General features: G+C 39.2%; 1 protein-coding gene across 1 annotated transcript in view; it reads right to left on the minus strand.

Moving 5' to 3' along the window:
- Positions 1-2,780: 2,780 nt before the first annotated feature.
- QSER1 (glutamine and serine rich 1) overlaps positions 2,781-19,425 on the minus strand; it is a 40,064-nt gene continuing 23,419 nt past the window's right edge. Inside the window, exons 5-13 of the mRNA XM_083597515.1 lie at positions 18,529-18,800; positions 17,093-17,209; positions 14,301-14,434; positions 12,727-12,929; positions 11,248-11,385; positions 10,616-10,713; positions 10,034-10,186; positions 8,376-8,471; positions 2,781-7,226 (exon numbers count right to left, since the gene is read on the minus strand). Coding sequence (XP_083453641.1) covers positions 7,086-7,226; positions 8,376-8,471; positions 10,034-10,186; positions 10,616-10,713; positions 11,248-11,385; positions 12,727-12,929; positions 14,301-14,434; positions 17,093-17,209; positions 18,529-18,800 — 1,352 coding nt within the window. The 3' untranslated portion in view covers positions 2,781-7,085. The remainder of the gene's footprint in view (positions 7,227-8,375; positions 8,472-10,033; positions 10,187-10,615; positions 10,714-11,247; positions 11,386-12,726; positions 12,930-14,300; positions 14,435-17,092; positions 17,210-18,528; positions 18,801-19,425) is intronic.

The raw sequence follows: 19,425 nt of genomic DNA on the forward strand, positions 1-19,425 counted from the left end.
CCTGGCTTTGCACTGCAAAGTTTGCAGCAGCACATGCAACAAAATGGCGTCCAGCATTCAAAAAACCCCTCAGCTTGCATTAACTAGCCACACAAAAGGTATGCAAGCTCCACCCCCAGTCGTTCTTAGACTTCTTATTGGGTGAGCAACAGAGCCAAGCAACACAGTTGGAGCCTCCCTCCTCCCTGGCCGGCAGGGAGGGAGGGAGAGGAGCTGCTTCCTTTGAAATTTAAAGGACATCATTTAAGGGACATCCATCAATAAGGGACAGCAGCGGGACATGGCACTGGAATAAGGGACTGTCCCTTCAAACAAGGGACACTTGACAGCTATGTATCTGATCGCTTGGAAGTCTCTTGCAGGGGAAACAAGGCAATTAAAATAGATTTGCAGAAGTTTAATATACTGAGGCTGCCGTCCTATACACTGTTCTGAGATTACCCTAGAACTCAAGAGGGTACACTTTTGAGCAGACATACAATATATATGTGCTGCAAAAGGTTTGGGCTGGCCATTCTTGTGGAAAGGGTGAGGGTGAAATAGCAAAGGTCAGGTCGCAATCTGGCCAAGATGCACAACCATGTGTTAATTGTACCTTGCCAGTGGTGTAACAGACAGGGAATTACCTTGTGAATTGCCCTGAGACCTATGATGAAGGGCAGTATGGAAGTCTAAAATAAAATAAAAAAGCAAGCAAGCAGGATTTTCTTTCACAGCGGGAATAAATTTTGGAGTGACATGGTAACTGATGGGATCTTCCTTGCTTTGGCAAGTGATTGAGATAATGTTTGTGTCAGATCAGCACAAACTGAGAAAGAAAATAATCAAGCAGAGGTTGAATACTACTTTTCTTTTCTTAGATAGGCTTCATATTTCATGCTAACATTAAGAAAAAGTTAAGAAAATGGCTCGATTCAGGCAGCAAGTCTAGATTTTGTTCATGCAGAATAGTTCACCACATCACAAATTACTGTAGTCTTCACTGTATCTTTTTTAATTTAGTGTTTGGAGCAGCACTGATGTTTCCCTTTATAATAGTATGAGTTGCTTCTTTGGATCCTGTGTATTGATCTTGGATTATACCGAATGGTTATTTACCATAAATATTTCATAAACATTCCAGTTATTTTTTAATGACTCCTCATCTGCATCTTTCTCCAACCTATGAACAATGGCTTCATTCAATCAAAATGAAGCCATTCTGAAGAGACCAGCACATGGAATACATAAACAATTGCTTATGAAAATGTGCTCTGTGCCCATTATCCTTGAAGACACAAGTAGACTTTCAGCATATAGGTCACATATACTGAAAATAAATAAAATCCACACAAGTTAATACTACAGAAACACAGAATGCTTATTTATTTTGCATAGTTTAGGCCTGCCCTTCATCATGTGATCTCAGTGTACATTACAATATAATTAAAATAAGAATTCCAAACAAGTTCAGTCATGAAAACCTCCAGACTTGCAGCAGTAGCAAACATCCCAAAAATCTCCAGGCAAAAATAGGTACATATTTGCCTAGTACCAAAACACTGGAAATATTGGTGCCAATTGGGTTTCCAGGAGGAAAGAATTCCACAGGTGTGGAACTACCACAGGGAAGCACCTATCTCATATATAAGTGCAATTTTATCACATAAAAGCAGCAAATGTTATAAATTGCTCTGCTTCCAACATGACTTATACAGTGCAGCCATTCAAGCACTATGTGAAATAAATTAGCTTGGATCCTTATAACCCCATGAATGGGAACTCTGCCCAAGGATTGTTTCTGCTGGCACCCGGTTTCCACCAATTGCCCCTTCATCTCCCTGTGTACCCCAAAAATCTGCTAAAGTGTTGTGGGCCCAGTTCAAGGGAGAAGGTGCTAGCCACAATCATCTAGCCACTTTTAAGCAGTGGTAACTTTCCTGAATCAAAAGCCTGAATCACTAACAGAAGGAAAGCTCGGAATCCAAACCAGTGGTTGTTTGAAATGCATTCTGCTGATATTCGAAGGGTGACAGGTGGCCAATATTGATCAAGTAATTCATACTGATGAGTAGGCTAAGTCTTCCAAAGTTACAAACCATGACTGAATTTCTGTAATATAAACAATGAAAGTGTGGAGTGGGTGGGTGCTACATTGAAAAAAAGCCACCAAAAACAAGACATTTCATCTCATTTGGAGCTGATTGAGGTTATACCCCTTTAAAAAAATAAACGTGTGCAGCTGAGACAAAAATGGCCACAACTATAATAGATATTAATGGCTTAGCAAACTCAGGTGCTGAGTTAAAATGGTTATGTAACTCAAAACAGGGCTGCTGATGAACAGTGGGAACGTTTGTACAAATAGGAAAAAGAAATCTTAAGCAGGTGAAACTAATGGTTGCAACACTCCCCCCCCCAAAAAAAAAAACCTCGTTGAGGAAGTGGTCATGTCTTCATTTCCTGCCAATTCTTGAACCACAGCATATGCAGCAGCAGTTTCTCTCCCATGTTTTGCAACTGCACCCTACCCTTCCACCTTATAGGAATTCTGAGTTTCCAATGGCAACTTACAATGTGGCACAGCTAAATTATGTGTGAAAAGTAGGGAAGTCGGCTATATGTGCATGCATGCAAGTCTTACATATATGTGAAGACTAGCCACCATTTGGTCTCCAAAAGAGTCATATTTGAATCATTATACTAAAGGAGTACTTTGCAAATTAACAAAGCCGCTTGCCTTAGTCACTCCCAATTTTTTCAGTTTAATGTTTTCAAGCTTAATAAACCACTAAACAGCATTTTGAAAAAGTGTCTTTACTTTAATGAGCTTAGTAACATCAAATCAACAATACAAAAATGTGATTTCTTTTTCTTAGCTTTATACATTATTGTGGACCACCTGAAAACTGGACTAAAAAAGCACCTCTCATTAGTCCTGGCCTAAATGTTTGCAGTACATAAAAGGATAGATATTACTATGCGTTTTGTGAATGAAATGTGAACATTAACTTAAATAGCATAGATATATAGAAGGAAGTGCACTGTGTAATACTACAAAAATGTATGTTAGTGTAGGATGAAAAATGTTAAATTGCCATTAACAAATCTGAAGTTACTATACACTGATTTTCAATGTCCTAGTTTTGGCTTGTTTAAATTATTTAAACTATTTAAATTATTTTAAATAGTAGTAAAATTTTAAATATTTAAAATATATTTCCTCTATGAAGACCTGTTTATTGGAAGACAGTTTGAGTTTCCTTTTTAACATATATTACTTAAAGCAAAAGGAAAATGATACAATGTTCTGTTAAAGAAGGCTGTACAATCCAGTTGTATCACTCTTGATGCAAACAGAGGCTTAAAAGGAGGGAAAAAATAATCAAATGATATACATCATTTAGAGATGTGGAAACAAAACAAATGTTTGTTGGATTACCAATATGCAGGTGCAAGTATTTAGTTTAGCACAGTGTTATCGATTTGTTTGCTTGTCCCCACTGATAAATTAAAAAAGAATGAGAACTTCATGTTTATACATTTGAGTGGGTACTGAATATTTGGAAATCACATGCACATCTGTAGCCAGCCACTTCCACATTCTTGCAGTATTATGAGAATGCAGAGACACAAGTGATGAGTGTGTATCCTATTGATGTATCCTATTGAAATCAGCTACATCACAATCCTAAATACAAAGTGGAAGAAAGTCTGAATGGTTTCAACATATATTGTATTTAGGTAAGGTGTCAGCTGTTCAAATCCTATAACTCTACTTATTGTAAGCACACTAGCAATTCTCCAAAGCATATCCAGCACTTTCTCAAAATTGCTACTTGCAGGGGGGGGGTGTCCTTGGAAGGAAGAAAACACAAGGCGGTTGTCTGAGACGAGTAACGTTCAATTTTTATCCCAGAATATTTAGAAAATGTCTCTGAGCAAATAACCGTATTTCTCAAGTAACGTTGCTGTTACTCTGCCCCTTTATGGCTACAAAACATATACCCTGAATGCAACAAATACACAATTATTGCTACAGCGAAGGCAAATTTCTTCAGTCTGTTGGTATAAGATGCCTAAAATCTTCGCTTACATTTTATTTTATTGTCCCAATGGCATTTCATTCTCCTAAACTCGCTTGATTTTGGATACATAAAACACTGTCTGCCTAGCATGGTTATGTTCTCTGTTGTTTACAGGAACCATGGAATATGCTCAAAACTAATTAGAGGCTTCTCAATTAAGAGAGAAATGATGGTGTGCAATTGTGCCTAGGAATACACCCAGGCCCCTACAGCTGCAGACCTTTTCCTGCGCCACAGAGTCACAGAAGACATTGGGTGTGTTCCAAGATGTCCACACTTCATGTGGGACAGTGATTAGGCCTAATAGGCCTCACCAATGCTCAACATGAAGTTGTGTACCCTTGAACAGACACTCCTTGCAACGTACAGGCATTTCTTGAAACACAGGGAGGGCAAACAAGTTGATGAAAAAGAGTTCTCTGAGGGTAGGAAGTTGAACACCCATCTAGCAATACAAAACTGTCTTTTCCGTTCTATTCCCATATTCCTGAGTTTCTTATTTATCATTCACTTGATAAAAGCACTTGATAAAAGTTGCCACCGACTCGGCACGATCCTCCCAATTACTCAGAAGTAAGTTGCAATGATTTAAATGAGACTTAGTCCTAGGTAAGTGGGCATAGGCTTTCATCCTGGGTCTACAACATGGGGCAACCCCAGCTCTTTTGTTTAATTAAAGTTTAATTATTAAACCAATATATGTGTAAGCTTGTGTTGAGATGTATATTACTTTGCTGTAGAAGAACACATTTTGTTTTTGCACTTTGAACCTTCAGTGACTGGTTCTTAAGTATTTCAATTCTAAAATGAGAAGTATGGTAGTATCTTCCTCCAGCTGAGCAGGCTATTTACATGATGGCCCCAAGGATATTGCATCTACATTATAAAAAGACTTTCAAATATCTTCCTAACACAACATACTCTCACAGAGCAATGCTACAGATGCCTGCTCAAAAGAAAGGCTCAGAAGTTCTACAGGGCTTGGATAAGCAGGTAAAAGACTGCACCCTTAATTATGAGTGAAGATGTACATTTGTTTGCAGGGAGTATGTATATATTCTGAGGTTTCCAAGATAATTCAGCAGTATTACGCTTCTTTGTTTGCAGGTAAGATTCATGCCTGAAATGTTTCTAGGAAGAGGGTCAAGATGCAGCCCTAACACTGGTATAGTTTGAGTCTAGACCATTAGTTCTTCTACAGAACTAGCAGAGATACAGCAAAATCACAGTCACAGTAATACAACTTGGCTTTTTTCAAGACAAGTGCAGTAGGAAGATATTTTAAGACAAATATCAACAAGAAATTTACCAAAATTTTCATTGCATCCCCCCCATCAGAAAAACGAAGTACCACCACATCCTACAATATAAAAACCTTTTGAAAATGCAGAGGTAAACCAACATAATAGGTAATCAAGATCAAAAATGTTGTCCTTTGATATTTTGAAATCCTAGTTTAATTCATGATCACAGCCTTTCATTATTCTTTACAAATCTAAGGTGCAATGAACATATGTACAACTAAAGAAAATACACCATGCTACATACAAGAATATCCTGATTGGCTAGTGAATGAAGAATCCTGCTTTCTTGGCTGAAATCAAGGCACTAAGTGGCAGTGAAAGGACAAATGAATTATATATATATATATTTATGTATATATATTATCTGACAAAAGTACAATACGTTTAGTCCTTTTACAAATCCAAGCAGAGGACTTACACATTTTGAATCCAAGACTGAGGTAAGGCATTCTGTTGGCAGATGAAGAAATTTTCCTACTGATCAGAGTTTAACACATTTGTAGTCTAAGTGGGACTACTGGTCCTACTGATTAAAAAAATAACCCAGCTGAGAAAGACAACTACAAAAGAACGTCTGAGGATTTGAAAAGGCACCAAGAAGCAAACAGTTCTGCCATTACCAATTTTTTAAAAATGTCAGCTGTGTTTAACACTGCATATATAGTCTATTCAATCATCAGTCTTCGGTATCCAGAAGAGAAATGTAGTAGCTATTCAATGAAAATTTCAATTATTCATGTTATTTTAGTAAGAAATTTATTTTCATTTATCAGAAAATAAAATGCAGTGTTTAAACACAGCTTAACTTATAAAGCAAACTTATAAAGTCTAGTATGTCTTATTCCTGGTTAACACTGGAGGAAACCTGTATAAACAAAAGGATTATCTTAAGATATAGTTTACAATATGAAATTAATATATAAAAATGAACAGAATTTACTGAAAACCATGAAAAGTGTATTACAAAGATACACAAAACAATTGTAAGCCACAATATTTTCTCTGTGAAAAATACAACTATTTGTGAGATAAAATGTACAACTGATTTCTTTCCAAAGGGAAAAAAAGCACAGTATAAAGAAAAATACGTTTTTCTTCAAAATAAAAAAATGGGGGAAATAGTTAAAGTCATTGTTTTTCATTACAATATAATTTGACACAAAATAGCCGTCAAAGGATTGCACCAACTCCATGTTCAGCCTCCTGAACATAACAGCAGTAAAAGGAGTCCATAAAGCAGAATGAGAATTCTGAATTTGTGATGGCGATTATTCATGTACAGAATTTCCTGTCATATTAGCTCTGTTTGCAAAATGTAGAAGACTCTACTTGATCAGACAAATGTAAATATTTGTTTACCACCCAGACTCTTCCTAGTGTACAGAGCCAGAAAAAGCCATGGGTCATTTCACCGTAGCCCAAAAATATATATTTAGTGCATGCTTTGATCATTTCAAAAATAAACCTGTCATTTCAATACAAGAGTTTACAAAATAGAAAAAAAAAATCATTATTCAGATTAAAAATGCAGTGAGGTTCATTTGTAGTTCCATTTTCATGGCAGCATAATTTTTCCACGGAACCAAGAACACCACAGATTCCTCAGACTCAGAATAGTCTGGCATGACCAGATTAACCAGAGCTTCTCTGACCTTTCAGTTTCTCATGATGAGTGCTATAGAGGGAAAAAATGTAACATTTGGGACAGTGTCTGTTATGAACATTTCTGCTGTACATGATTCAAAAGTTCACCAAACTTCTCAAAGAGGTCTTCTACCCATTTCATATTTTTCATGCATTGCTGTACAATCTCCTCCTGGCCTAGATCTGCACTCTTCTTTTGAACGGAAGAAATCTATTGAGGAGCAATGGAAGCAGGAGATTAGTTTGCAGGTAACTATTAATTCTCAATACTCTCAGAAGTCAGAGGTCTTACGTTTTAGTGGATTTATTCAGCCACCCACAAACCACCTGTGACCAAGGGACAACCTCATAAACAAAATACAATGCACTGATACTAATGAACTTCCTTGTGCAGCCAAATATGTTCCTTGGCTGAAGCTCTGTTTATGTACTCATGAACAATCTACAATATTATTTAACGACTTTACACTCCCTGCAGGTATGCAGCTTGCGAGTACTTCTGGACCCAGTGCTGTCGCTTGAGGCTCAGGTGGCCTCGGTGGTGCAGAGTGCCTTCCATTGGCTTTGGCCAGGTTGCTTACCAGGGCAAGATGGTTTGACCATATAATACCAATCCTAGCTCAACTGCATTGGCTGCTAATGATTTTCTGGGCCCAATTCAACATGCTGGTTTTGACCTATAAAGCCTTAAACAGCTCAAGACTATACTACCTCAAGGACCGCCTCTCTCTGTATGAAACAACTGGGACCCTGCAATCATCATCAGAGGCCCTTCTTCACGTGCCCCATCCACAAGAGGCCCAGAGGGCAGGAACACGAGAATAGGCAATTTCTGTGGTGGCCTCCCCAGGGAGGCTTGCCTGGCACTTCATTATGTATCTTTAGGCACCAGGCAAAAACATTCCTCTTCTTTCAGGCCTTTGGCTAATTATACAGTCTATGGCCTTTTAAACTCTCTCTGTGTGTGGCGGCAGGGAGTACTGATTTTGTTTGTTACTATGGTATGTATTTTTGTGTGTTTTTATATTGCAACCCTGTATTAAAGGAACTAAATACCATAAATAAAATTGGCAAGTTTTTCTTTTGTCTGAGCTACCTGCATTCATTTCAATCCACAGAAATTGTTCAATGACTTAAGAAGCTTTCAGAATAACCTTAACGTTTCCTGCTCACAAAAGCTCTTGAAAACCCCATATTACTGTAACCAACAAATCTTAGTATTTTAACTAGTATAACTTCCACAGCATGATTTTTATTTAATTTCAGAATTTATGAACTACTCATTGATTTATAGATAAATGTGACAGAATCAGATAGAAAAAACTAAAAAATGGCTATCATCAACTTGATAAAAACTGACCTCAACTTTACACCTCAGAAACATGTGGTATTTGTAATGATGGAGTGAGTGATATAAAGAGCACAATGATATCTTTTCTGGATCTACAGCAAACTCCTGCAGAGAAAAATAGTTTTTATTAGCCATGAAGTTAACTATGAACTGATGAGTTTATTGGTACCAATAATTATTCCAACCACTCAGAGATAATATGCACTTGTGAATACATTCATCCACACAAGGCCTGGGTCTAGATTAATCCTTCAGTTTGAAAATGGAACTGAGATCCAGCAGAGACTCTTGCAAAGGGGGTTGAAGGAGGCACTGCTCGTTTTATTTCACCTTCCCACTGCAATCCCTGTGCATCCTCCCACATTGTTCCAGTGGCGGTTCCACCCTCCATAGCAGCTTTTCACGGGACACAGGGGAACTGGCAAAAATAACCCAGTTCCTGTGAATGGAGTTCACCCTTCTCAGTTTATAATGGGAGACCCGGTTTAGTTCCAGCTAACACTACCCTGCGATTCTGCCCAGTAAAGCTTAAGAGGGCTTGGGATGTCAATTTCATGCCCTTTAAGTTTTACCCTGTCTGATGATGATGCCTGGGTCCTTCTCCCTCTGATGTGCTTCTCAGATATCACAATGGATGAATAGGTGAATGCTGGTTTCTTGTTCACTCTCGGATTCTATTTTCTCTTAGGCATTTCACCCCCTTGCGCTGAATTCCCTCTGTCCAAACATCACTGTGCAGCTGCCTGCAGTTTGCTGCTGCAGCAACTCCCCCATCTCCCTAACATTTTTCTCTTTCCCGCTTCAGATAGGCAAATTGCAGACTACTTATTTCTGTTTGCTATATTGATGAAAAAAAAACCCTTTTAGGAAATGTCTTCCATCATTTCCACCTGGGTACCTTATGATGGTATTCAACGAAAGCAGTTCAGTGGGGAAAATATTTGCCAGATAGTTAAATGTCTAGGGTTCGCAGAGGCACAGATTTAGAACAGAGATTCAGAGAACCACTGCAGTTGCTTACATGCAGTATTAACATGTTTTGATACAGGTTGAAGTCAAATGTGAAAGCTACTATGTAGGGGGTTAAAAAGGCAACAAGGTAAGTGCAAAGGAAGCCATAAAGAAAACTGTCAATATTATCAGCCATAATGGCAGACCTGGAACCATCAGAGAGAGATGCTTACAGTAAATCTGACTGCACGTCATCTTAGGAGTCCCATTTGAGTTCAGTGGAGCTTACCTACTCTCAGAGTAGGTACATGTAGGTCTACAGCCTCCAAAGGACCAAATAAAAAAGGGGGGTAGGTTAGTACTTTTGTGTAACGGCTCATTCGTAAGGGAAATTAATACCTCCTGTTGTGAAATCTTTCATTTAGAGAACCCCTTTTCTATTCTCTACTTCAACATATTTACCTTTTTAAGAATACAATTTCTTACTGGGCTTCAAAGGATAATGATCAAAGGAAATGAAACAAGTCAAATACTTTTTTTAAACTACTGTTAAATAATTTATGAACTTCTTTTTGAAAATCCACAACTGGAAAGCATAAAGTTTAGTACCACATTTTATATAATGCATATAAAGAAGATGATTCTAGTAAGGATATTAGTGTTCCATTAAAAATATAGCAGCAAACCACCCCCAAAAACTTAAAAAAAACACATACCTGTGCTAATTTTGAGGCTGCTTTCGAAATCCTCAGTGTTTTCTTGTTATAAGCTTTGCCATTCATTTTGATTCTAGGAATTACACTCACTCCAGTTTTTGTTTTAGAATCTCGATTGATTACGGTCAGTTCAGGGAAGCTTTCCAAAGCAGCCTTAGAAGAGAGCAAAAAGGCATAAATTTACAGTCTGTGAAGGATTCCACTACGTCAAATTAATAAGCAACAAATTTTATTAGAATTCTTTGATAAAATAAGTCTTTAAAAGAATGCAGGAGCAATTACTGTTATTCAAGTTCTTAAAAATACATTCAGTTAATCCTGTTCAGGTGATTTACCCAATTAAGGTAAGATATAGTTTCATATTATGCTAACTGATGTTTACAGGAAGTCTCCCTTTCATCTGAAAATGCAGGATTATAGCTGGGCAATTTTTATCTGAAAGGATAAAAATATATACAAGAAATCCAATAGGAATTTGCTCTGCTGTTTTATTTGCTTTGTATGATTAGACATCACTTCCCAAAAGACCTCAAGCCATGTAAGAGCAGTAAATAATTAATAAAACCATTTTACTATCGATACCTTGAGTGAACGCTCCAAGCTCAATTTGGACAGCAGCCTTTTTCTATTGTCGTTTAGCATGCCATCAATTTTTCTCATATGAGGCAAAAGCAGCTCATCTGAAAAAGCAGAACACAATGTATGACACTTCAAAGCAAAGCAAGCACTGGCCAGAAGCAGAAGAGGTAAGAAAAAGAATCACGAACAAGCTCAGTAAAATATACCCAGGTGACTCAAACAAGTTAATCTGTATTTGTAATCTATATTTCAACCTATTTTGTATTTTATATATTGGAGTTTACTGTATACAGCTTAGATAATCAGTTTGAAGCAGAATCTAAACAAGCAAGATCTCTTGCTTGCCTAGATGGGAGGATTGAGGGATGTGCGTATAGAAACCTGACTTTTGCATGACTGGAATTAGCCTACAATACAAAGAGTCAAATCTGCCTACCCAACTTTGCCTCTGGCCCCTCCCACCATTGGCATGTGGCCGCTCCCCCTAGAAGGCTGCCCCTACCAGTGATCTACAGACTACCGTTTGGGACCCCAGAACTCTAAATGCTTGTGATCTTAAGCTGATGTCTTATCCGTTCCTTGAACAAAGATATCAGAAATAAGCTACACAAAGTGAAAGGTTGAACACACTGTACCATTGCTCCTCTCCAACGCCAGCATAGTATCTGGATCCAAGGCAATACTAACAAGCAGTTCCATGTAGCTCCTAAATGTTTCTTTCATAGCTCTGGTGTTCAAAAAACGAGCAATAATAGGAGCTGGAGGTGCAGTGTCTGAAATACAGTATCAGAAATACAAATATATTGTTCCAATTGCATTTTGTTTACAGGCCTAGAAATTTATTACGATTCTGGTGACCTCTAGTGACCATTCAAAGAAATACAGATGGTTGTTGTTGTTTAGTCGTGTCCGACTCTTCGTGACCCCATGGACCAGAGCACACCAGGCACTCCTGTCTTCCACTGCCTCCCGCAGTTTGGTCAGAACAGATGGTTAGTATGCATTATTTTAGTAAGGACTGAGCTGTTAAGATCCTTAACAGTTGAAAAAAAGCTTCAAATAATTTAAACAAGAACAACAAAATATGGATTCTTACTGGATTAGTTATAAGCTGAAAAACAGTGCTTAGGAGGAGTTATTTATGATTATACTGCATTCAAATTCAAGCTTAAACGTTTTCTTCATTTTGGAAAATTAGCATCCTTTGCTTTGAAAACCTAAATGAAACATCTGAAAACAACATGGCTGCTACAGAAGAATTAACCAATGCCCAAACACACTGCAAGTGCCACTTAAAATTAAATGTCAAATAAGTCATTCCTAATAAGGACAGTGGAGTGGAGACTTGGGAGAAACCTTTCTGCCTGACAGAAATTGCCAAAGGTCAAACCAATCCACAGAGTGTTACTGACCCTATAGCCAACACTGCCTGCCTCATCTCTTAGATGCCTATGTGTTCTTGAGCATGCTGTCTGCAAAGAGTTGCAAATGTGTTGGCGTTCCATGCGATTGGGCTTCCCAACCATGCAGGGTGCTTATACATGCATAGCTGTATGCATGTAAGCATCCCTTCCCAGACACTGAGCTCAACAAACAAACATTTGGTAACGTTGAGCTGGGTCCAAGAGGTGCAGCCCCTGTTCCCTCCTCCCTATGCAAAGTAAATGCGTGCTGGCAATGTTTGCATAAGACTCCACTCATCCCACGTTATGAAGCAATATTAAAAAAAGTTGACCTCTTCACAAATGGTGGCTTTGAAATGTTCACAATTACCATGCGACAAAACGGCAAATGACATTTTGTGACGCAATGATGTTTTGTTCTACTAAAAGCGGGGAGGAAGAGCAGCACCAAAAGCAAGAGAAGTCATGAAAGAGGCTGAGCCTCAAAGTGGTGCCAGTAATAAATCTTTACAAAATATAGTTTTTGCAAAATAAAGTCCAATGTGTTTCGGTTAAAAGCAACCTTCTTCAGGACACTTATTAAGAATGAGATTTTCCAATCAAGTTAGCACCTCTCCACCAAGTTTTGCTGAGAAATTTGAAAAAGCTTATTAATTTTTTTGGAAGATATTACATAATCAGAACACCTAGTTTTGACATTGTGGCACTTACCTTCCTCGTCACTCTGGAGTTGAGGGGCAGGGGGCAATTCTTCTTTCCATGTTTTCCGTTTCTTTGGTGGTGGTTCTGCCTTTATCTTTGGCTGCTTAGCTTTGGGTTTCACTACAGAAACTTTTGTTGTTGCAGGTGTAGTTTTTGATGCTGGAGGCTCAGGAGATTTGTTGATGCTAGTGCTTGGCTTACAATGGACAGGCCTACAAAATGAAAGCGAGAGTAAATGAAAGGAACTATTGCGAGTACGAGTTTCACCTTTATAAACTGAATTAACCTCATTTAGGTTATTCATTAATTTAACCTCTATTATTCTCTCTGCATTAATGCCTTTATGGACTTTTACTCCATTTTCACCTCCAGACAAGCACAATTGTTTAAATGATCTAACTACTGGGAAAGATCCACTCCAGCATGAGAAGACCTCTTCCACTCATGCAACAGGGCTTCTCCTTCTCATCCTCCCCCTGAACTCTGCACCCACCCAAAAAACAAATCTGCTCCAGAATGGTGGAGCAGCTGATTTTGAGAGCACAGTGAGAGGAACTGGATGAGGAAGAAGTCCTGTTGCAAAGCAGGTTTCCATTGTGCAAGTGAGTGGTCATGATTAGATATAGCACACCAGTTCTGAAGATCTTGTTAGCTGGTAATCTGATGTTCAAATTCACTCATGCATACGCCAGGTTGCTCCTACCCAACCATTATCTGCTGAAAGACTAACTAGTAGAATTTTGTGAATGGGAGAAAGAAGGAATGTCGCTTCTCATTTAACAGCAACCAAGCTCCACAGAAGGAACTAAGAGGAAACCCAAAGAATGACACTAATCTGAAAAATATTGGCTGGGGAAAAATGTATCTATGAACAACATCACACAACTATGGTTTAGAGCACTGCCAATGGGCTGTAGAGAGTCTTAGGGTCATGAGCTCATCATAATTCAATTTGTAATTCAATTCAGTTGTAAGGCAGCTTGCAACATGAAAAGATTCACATAATTATAAACATAAGTAGTCACAAACAATAAACAAAGCACCATAAGATCCATAAGATCCAAAAATTATTAGCAATAACAGCAACAACCCCCCCCCAAAGCAATACTCCAACCCCAGAGTCTGTTCAGCAGCCTCAGCTTTCGTAGCTAGAGTCTGTCAGGGCCCCTCCTTCCCAAACCAGGTGGAAAAAAGCTAGCAAAGCAGGGAGCAGGTCTTCCTGGACTCAGAGCCAAGATGCTCCCGTTCTGTTCTCCATTGTACACAAGGAGAGTGAAAGTTCCATATTCTCTTTTACCTAAACCTCAGTTCCCAAAGTTTGTACATAATGGGAAATAATGGTTTAGTCAAAAGTGAGCGAAGATACTTTCCCTCCTCCCTCCTCTTATACACGGAAGAGAACCATGCATGCCCAAAGTGTGTAATTACGCAAACCAGTCCATGTTTTCAGTCTATTCTATTTGTTGAAACTACAAATAAATATTATGGATGTCTGCTGTAAAAAAATACAAAAATATTTCTATTAAAATCTACAAATATTAAAGCTTTTCTATTTGACACTTTATTTTATCAAAATAAAATACCTTGCAGACGGCACAGGCTTATTTCTGGGTCTCTTGGAACACACTCTGACGTACTCTTTCTTGTTTGTATTTTCTATAAACTTCACGTACACTCTTTTGTACTTTGATTTTGCATCTCCAAAATACCCAAGATACTGCAACGAGAAAAAACGCAGACATAGCACATGCAGATTCTTGCACTCAATTTTGTACAGGATAATTTATATTTAAGTTTAAATAATGGGTTGCGTCTAGATATAAGTGTGAGCACAAGGCATCTATCCCTCCTGAGGGTCCTCCAGGAAAGGGCTGGGATGTAACATGGGGGAGCTGAAGTACCGTATTTTTCCCTCTATAACACGCAGATTTTTTCTCCTAAAAAGGAAGGGGAAATGTCTGTGCGTGTTATTGAGCGAATGTGTGGTCCCTGGAGCCAAATGGCAAAAAAAATCAGGCAAAAATCAAATCGCGCATCTCGGAGAAGGGAAACCTGAAAAGAGGAAGTGGCTGCTTTCCTGCATTCTGCCTCAGGGTCTTACTGCCCACCCTCCTCTGTTTCCTTGCTGTGTTTGCTCAAACGGAACAAAGAGCAGGGAAAGCCCCTCCCCTCCAGGCAAGCAGAGGGGAAAGCAGAGTGTCGTCTCTGTGCTCCGGTGCTGCTGAAAACATGCAGGAGGGAGAGAGAGAGAGAGAGAGAGAGAGAGAGAGCTGGCTGGCTTGGGTGGGTAGGTGAGGGAAAACTTTTGCCTTCCTTTCCTCCCTCCCGTTATACCCCTCTCCTGCATTCTTAGCCAGCTGCTTCTCTGCACACCCCTCTCGTGCTCCTTGTCCATTCTGTATTTTTCCTTCCTTCCCCACTTAAAATGTGGTTAAAAAGCATGGATCCACATGGATCCTCAGGATCTTTGCATTGGGTCACCCCAAATTCACCATCAGATCACATAGCATGTCCATGGCTACAGCCTGCCCCCCAAAAATCACACACACACTGTTGCCTGGGGCTGCAATGGTGCAAAAATGTGGTTAAAAAGCATGGATCCACATGGATCCTCAGGATCTTTGCATTGGGTCACCCCAAATTCACCATCAGATCACATAGCATGTCCATGGCTACAGCCTGCCCCCCCCCCAAATCACGCACCCACTGTTGCCTGGGGCTGCAATGGTGCAAAAACGTGGTTACAAAACATGGATCCTCAGGATCTTTGCATTGGGTCACCCCAAATTCACCATCAGAGCACATAGCATGTCCATGGCTACAGCCTGCCCCCCCCCAAAATCACACACCCACTGTTGCCTGGGGCTGCAATGGTGCAAAAACGTGGTTACAAAGCATGGATCCACAGGGATTCTCAGGATTTTTGCATTGGGTCACCCCAAATTCACCATCAGATCACATGTCTGTGGCCACAGCATGAAGCACAAAAATGATACATCCACTGTTTCATTCAGAATGTTTTTTCCCTTGTTTTCCTCCTCTAAAAACGATGTGCGTGTTATGGTCAGGTGCGTGTTATCGAGCGAAAAATACGGTAGGTGGGAACTAAGCCCAAGAGAGGCAGTGTAATAATGCACAGCCAAAAAAAAAAAAAAAAAAAGCTAACACTACTTTAGGCAGTATCAACAGAAATATAGTGCCCTGATCAAGGGCACTATTCTGTCTTGGTCAGACCTCACCTGGAGTACTGTGTCCCAACTTTGGGTACCACAATTTAAGCAGGATATTGACCAGCGAGAACATATGCAGAGGAGGGCAACCAAGATGATCAAGGGTCTGGAAGCCATGCCTATTTTATTTATTTATAATAAATTTGTATACCACCTTTCATCTTTAGATATCAGGGTGGTTCAGAATATTAAAAAATACAATATGAGGAATGGTTGAGGAAAATGGGTATGTTTAGCTGATAAAGAAGAGAGTGAGAGAAGATATCATAGCCATCTTCAAATATCCAAAGAGGGGAAAAGCTTGTTTCCTCCTGCTCCAGAGGCTAGGACCCAAACTAATGGATTTAGGAGATTCTGACTAAATATCAGGAAAATGTTTGATGGTAAGAGCTGTTGGACAGTGGAACAGATTCCCGCAAGAGGAGATGGACTCTTCTCCTTTGGAGGTTTTTAAGCAGAGACTGGATGGCCATCTGTCCTGCATGATCTAGTTGAGATTCCTGCATTGCATGGAGTTGGACTAGATGTTCCTCGGGATCCCCTCCAATGCTATGGGTAGAGTTTTCACTTGCGAAAAGTCTTGATGCAACCAAATAAATAGAGTTAAGCTTATCACACACACTCCAAGTTAAAAGAATCAGCACATAAAACTTAGATCATGTATTCATCACTAAGTAAGAAGAATGTCTAATAGGTTACTCTTTTATAAGCACATCCTTTAGCCTGAAGGTTTTGGTAGAATTCAACACACCAGTTTAGCTCAAAGGCACATAATATGTAACGTGCCTGGCCTGTGTTTCTGAAGCTTAAGGCATTAGGTGCTCATTTACAGTTGGGAGAATTAGAAATGATCCTTCAGTGGGGGAATAAAAGACCCAGTGGCCTTTCAAGTGGTTTCCGATTATTACAGTTAGTAACCACACATTACCTGATTTGCACATCACAGCAGGTTATGGCTGCCATGAACAAGGAGTGGAGCAAGCAATGAATGCCTGGGAAGGGGAGAAGGAGGAGGTGGCAGCAGCAGGAACACTCCTTTCTGCCACCCGTGGTCTATGAAAGAACTTCTATTATCATAGTGACTACAATGCCACAGGGTTCTTTGTTGCTGAGTACCAAGATTAATGTGGAATCCTTGTACGTACACTGTTAGTAGCTGTGAACTCTCTCTGTCCATCTCGTACTTCAGGAACAAACTTCTGCAACAAAGCTTTTTGAACCTTCCAGATGGCTGGAGGCTCCGTTCCTGTTTTTAAAGCAACCTGCAAGGGGAAAAAGCAAATAAAAGCAACCATTTCAATTAGTTTTATGCAGCTGAAGTGATTAGTTCCAACTGCACCCTACCTTCATGAGTTTGTATATTTTACACAGTATTTTATGTTTTCCATAGCAGCTCTCAACACATACTGTAATGATTGCAATTGCCACTTGAAGGTCAAACTGAAGGGTGTGGGCCTTCCCAAGCATATAAATTAAGACCTTTGGCCCTCAAAATATTGCTAGACTACAACTCCCATCATCCCTATTGACTATGCTGGCGGGGCCAATGGGAATGGGAGACCAACAGCATCTAATAGGCCACAGCAGGTTTGCCACCCCTGGTATACATGAACATAATACTTCTCATGGGAAAACCCAGCACTACATCCACTGCACCACACTACCACAAGCCCCTCTTCCATTATTTTGAAGTCGTGACAACTAAACAGCAAATGGAAATATCTCATATTTGTGATATTTCCAGTGAACTACCCTGAGACCTACGGGTATAGGGTGGTATATAAATTCAATAAAATAAAATAAAATAAAAACACACACACCTCCCCCCCCAATTTAATGTTTTAATAAGGCCATTTGAAAATGCTCTAAAATTATATAGAACTATCAAAACCCAACCAAACAGTATTTACTGCAGATCTGAATACAGCAGAACGTCAGGTTACATTACCCTTGGGTAGCGTAAACTTCAGGTTGCGAAAGCAGCAAACCCAGAAGTGTTTTGCCACTTGCGCATGCGCAGAAGCGGTCTCTCTGATTGCGAAAACTTCAGGATACGGCTGGACCTCTGAAATGTATTCTGTTCGCAACCAGAGGTACCACTATACAAGTAAACGACAATGAGAATTGTCATATCTGCCCCAGAGATGATATTGAGTTAACAAGTTGTTTGGAGGGTGGGCTGCTGTTTTCTTCCTTGTTTTTAAGAAAGTGATGGGCACAACTATAGCCTGTCAGCTCAGGCATCACGCAAAACTAATCGCCAGAAACCCACTGAAACTATAGTTTCCACTTCTGGTTTAATGGCCAATTTCAAACCATGGTCTATCAACTTAGATATCAAGCAAAACCAGTTAAATTTCCTAAACAATGTTTTAGTAGGATCTCAATTTGTGTCTCCATGTAACATATGCATTTATAAACGCTAGTCCCTTGTTAGCAGAAAAGATTTGTACATATTTACAGTAAAGTACCAAAAATGTCAAAACTACAAGATACCAAGAAAAGGTATCTTACACATAGCAGGAAATACTCTTTGATCAGTGTGTTCTCTTAAATTGCTCAAAGCAAAATTATTGATTACCTTTAGTAATTCTATATCTTCAATCTTCACTACAAATTCATCACGTTCTCTGTACACGCCCTCGCCTCCACTTTCTCCGTCGTCGTCCTCAATATATCCTTCTATTGCAGCAGTTGCCTGTGTTTTTGCTAAGTGTTCTGTAAGAACTCTGCCCATCTCATGTTGCACTAAACACATTTTCACCTGAGAATCTGCCACAGATCTAGTTGTTTCAGAAGATTCCTTCCTTACGACAGTATTGGTGGTGGCATTAGATAAAGTCTTGATGATTTCTGAAGTAAAAAACCAAGCATTTTTTCATATTTCAATTAACAACTCTTTTCAGCTTATCGTAAGCCACTTAAAAATTGTTACTGAGTAGAACAAAACGCTAGTTCCGCTGATGACATTAGGAGGATCCCCTATCTGAAATCCTAGGCTACTGTATGTCTAACATTTACTTTTCATTAAAAATTAGTGCAGCATACCAGAAAAAGACTGAAGCTTCAACACCATGCCCCAAAAGAAATCAAGACACCCTCAAATTTGAAAGGTTTGCTGCTTTGAACTACATATGGAAGAAATTGGATCCTCAAGGTGCTAAAAGGGAATGCAAACAGACAAGACCACACCCATCTTTTAATATGTATGATAAATGTGTTGCGGTAAATCTAAGGTGGACTGGGATTTTTCAAAGTTGAATTTGTCTCTTAACACACGATCAAGAGCTTAGCTTTGTGGAGACACTTTCAAAGGTAAGACTTGGACACAAAATATTCATCCTAAAATAAAAAGGACAGTTACTTAATAAAAAGGACAGATATTGAATTATTTATCTTGTGCAGCATAGGATATGGCTCATTGTGTTACTGTTTATGCACCGTGAATAGGGAAAATAAACTTTTTTATAAAAAAAAG

This window comes from Podarcis filfolensis (genome assembly GCF_964270895.1).
Source record: "Podarcis filfolensis genome assembly, chromosome: 1".
Classification (NCBI taxonomy): domain Eukaryota; kingdom Metazoa; phylum Chordata; class Lepidosauria; order Squamata; family Lacertidae; genus Podarcis; species Podarcis filfolensis.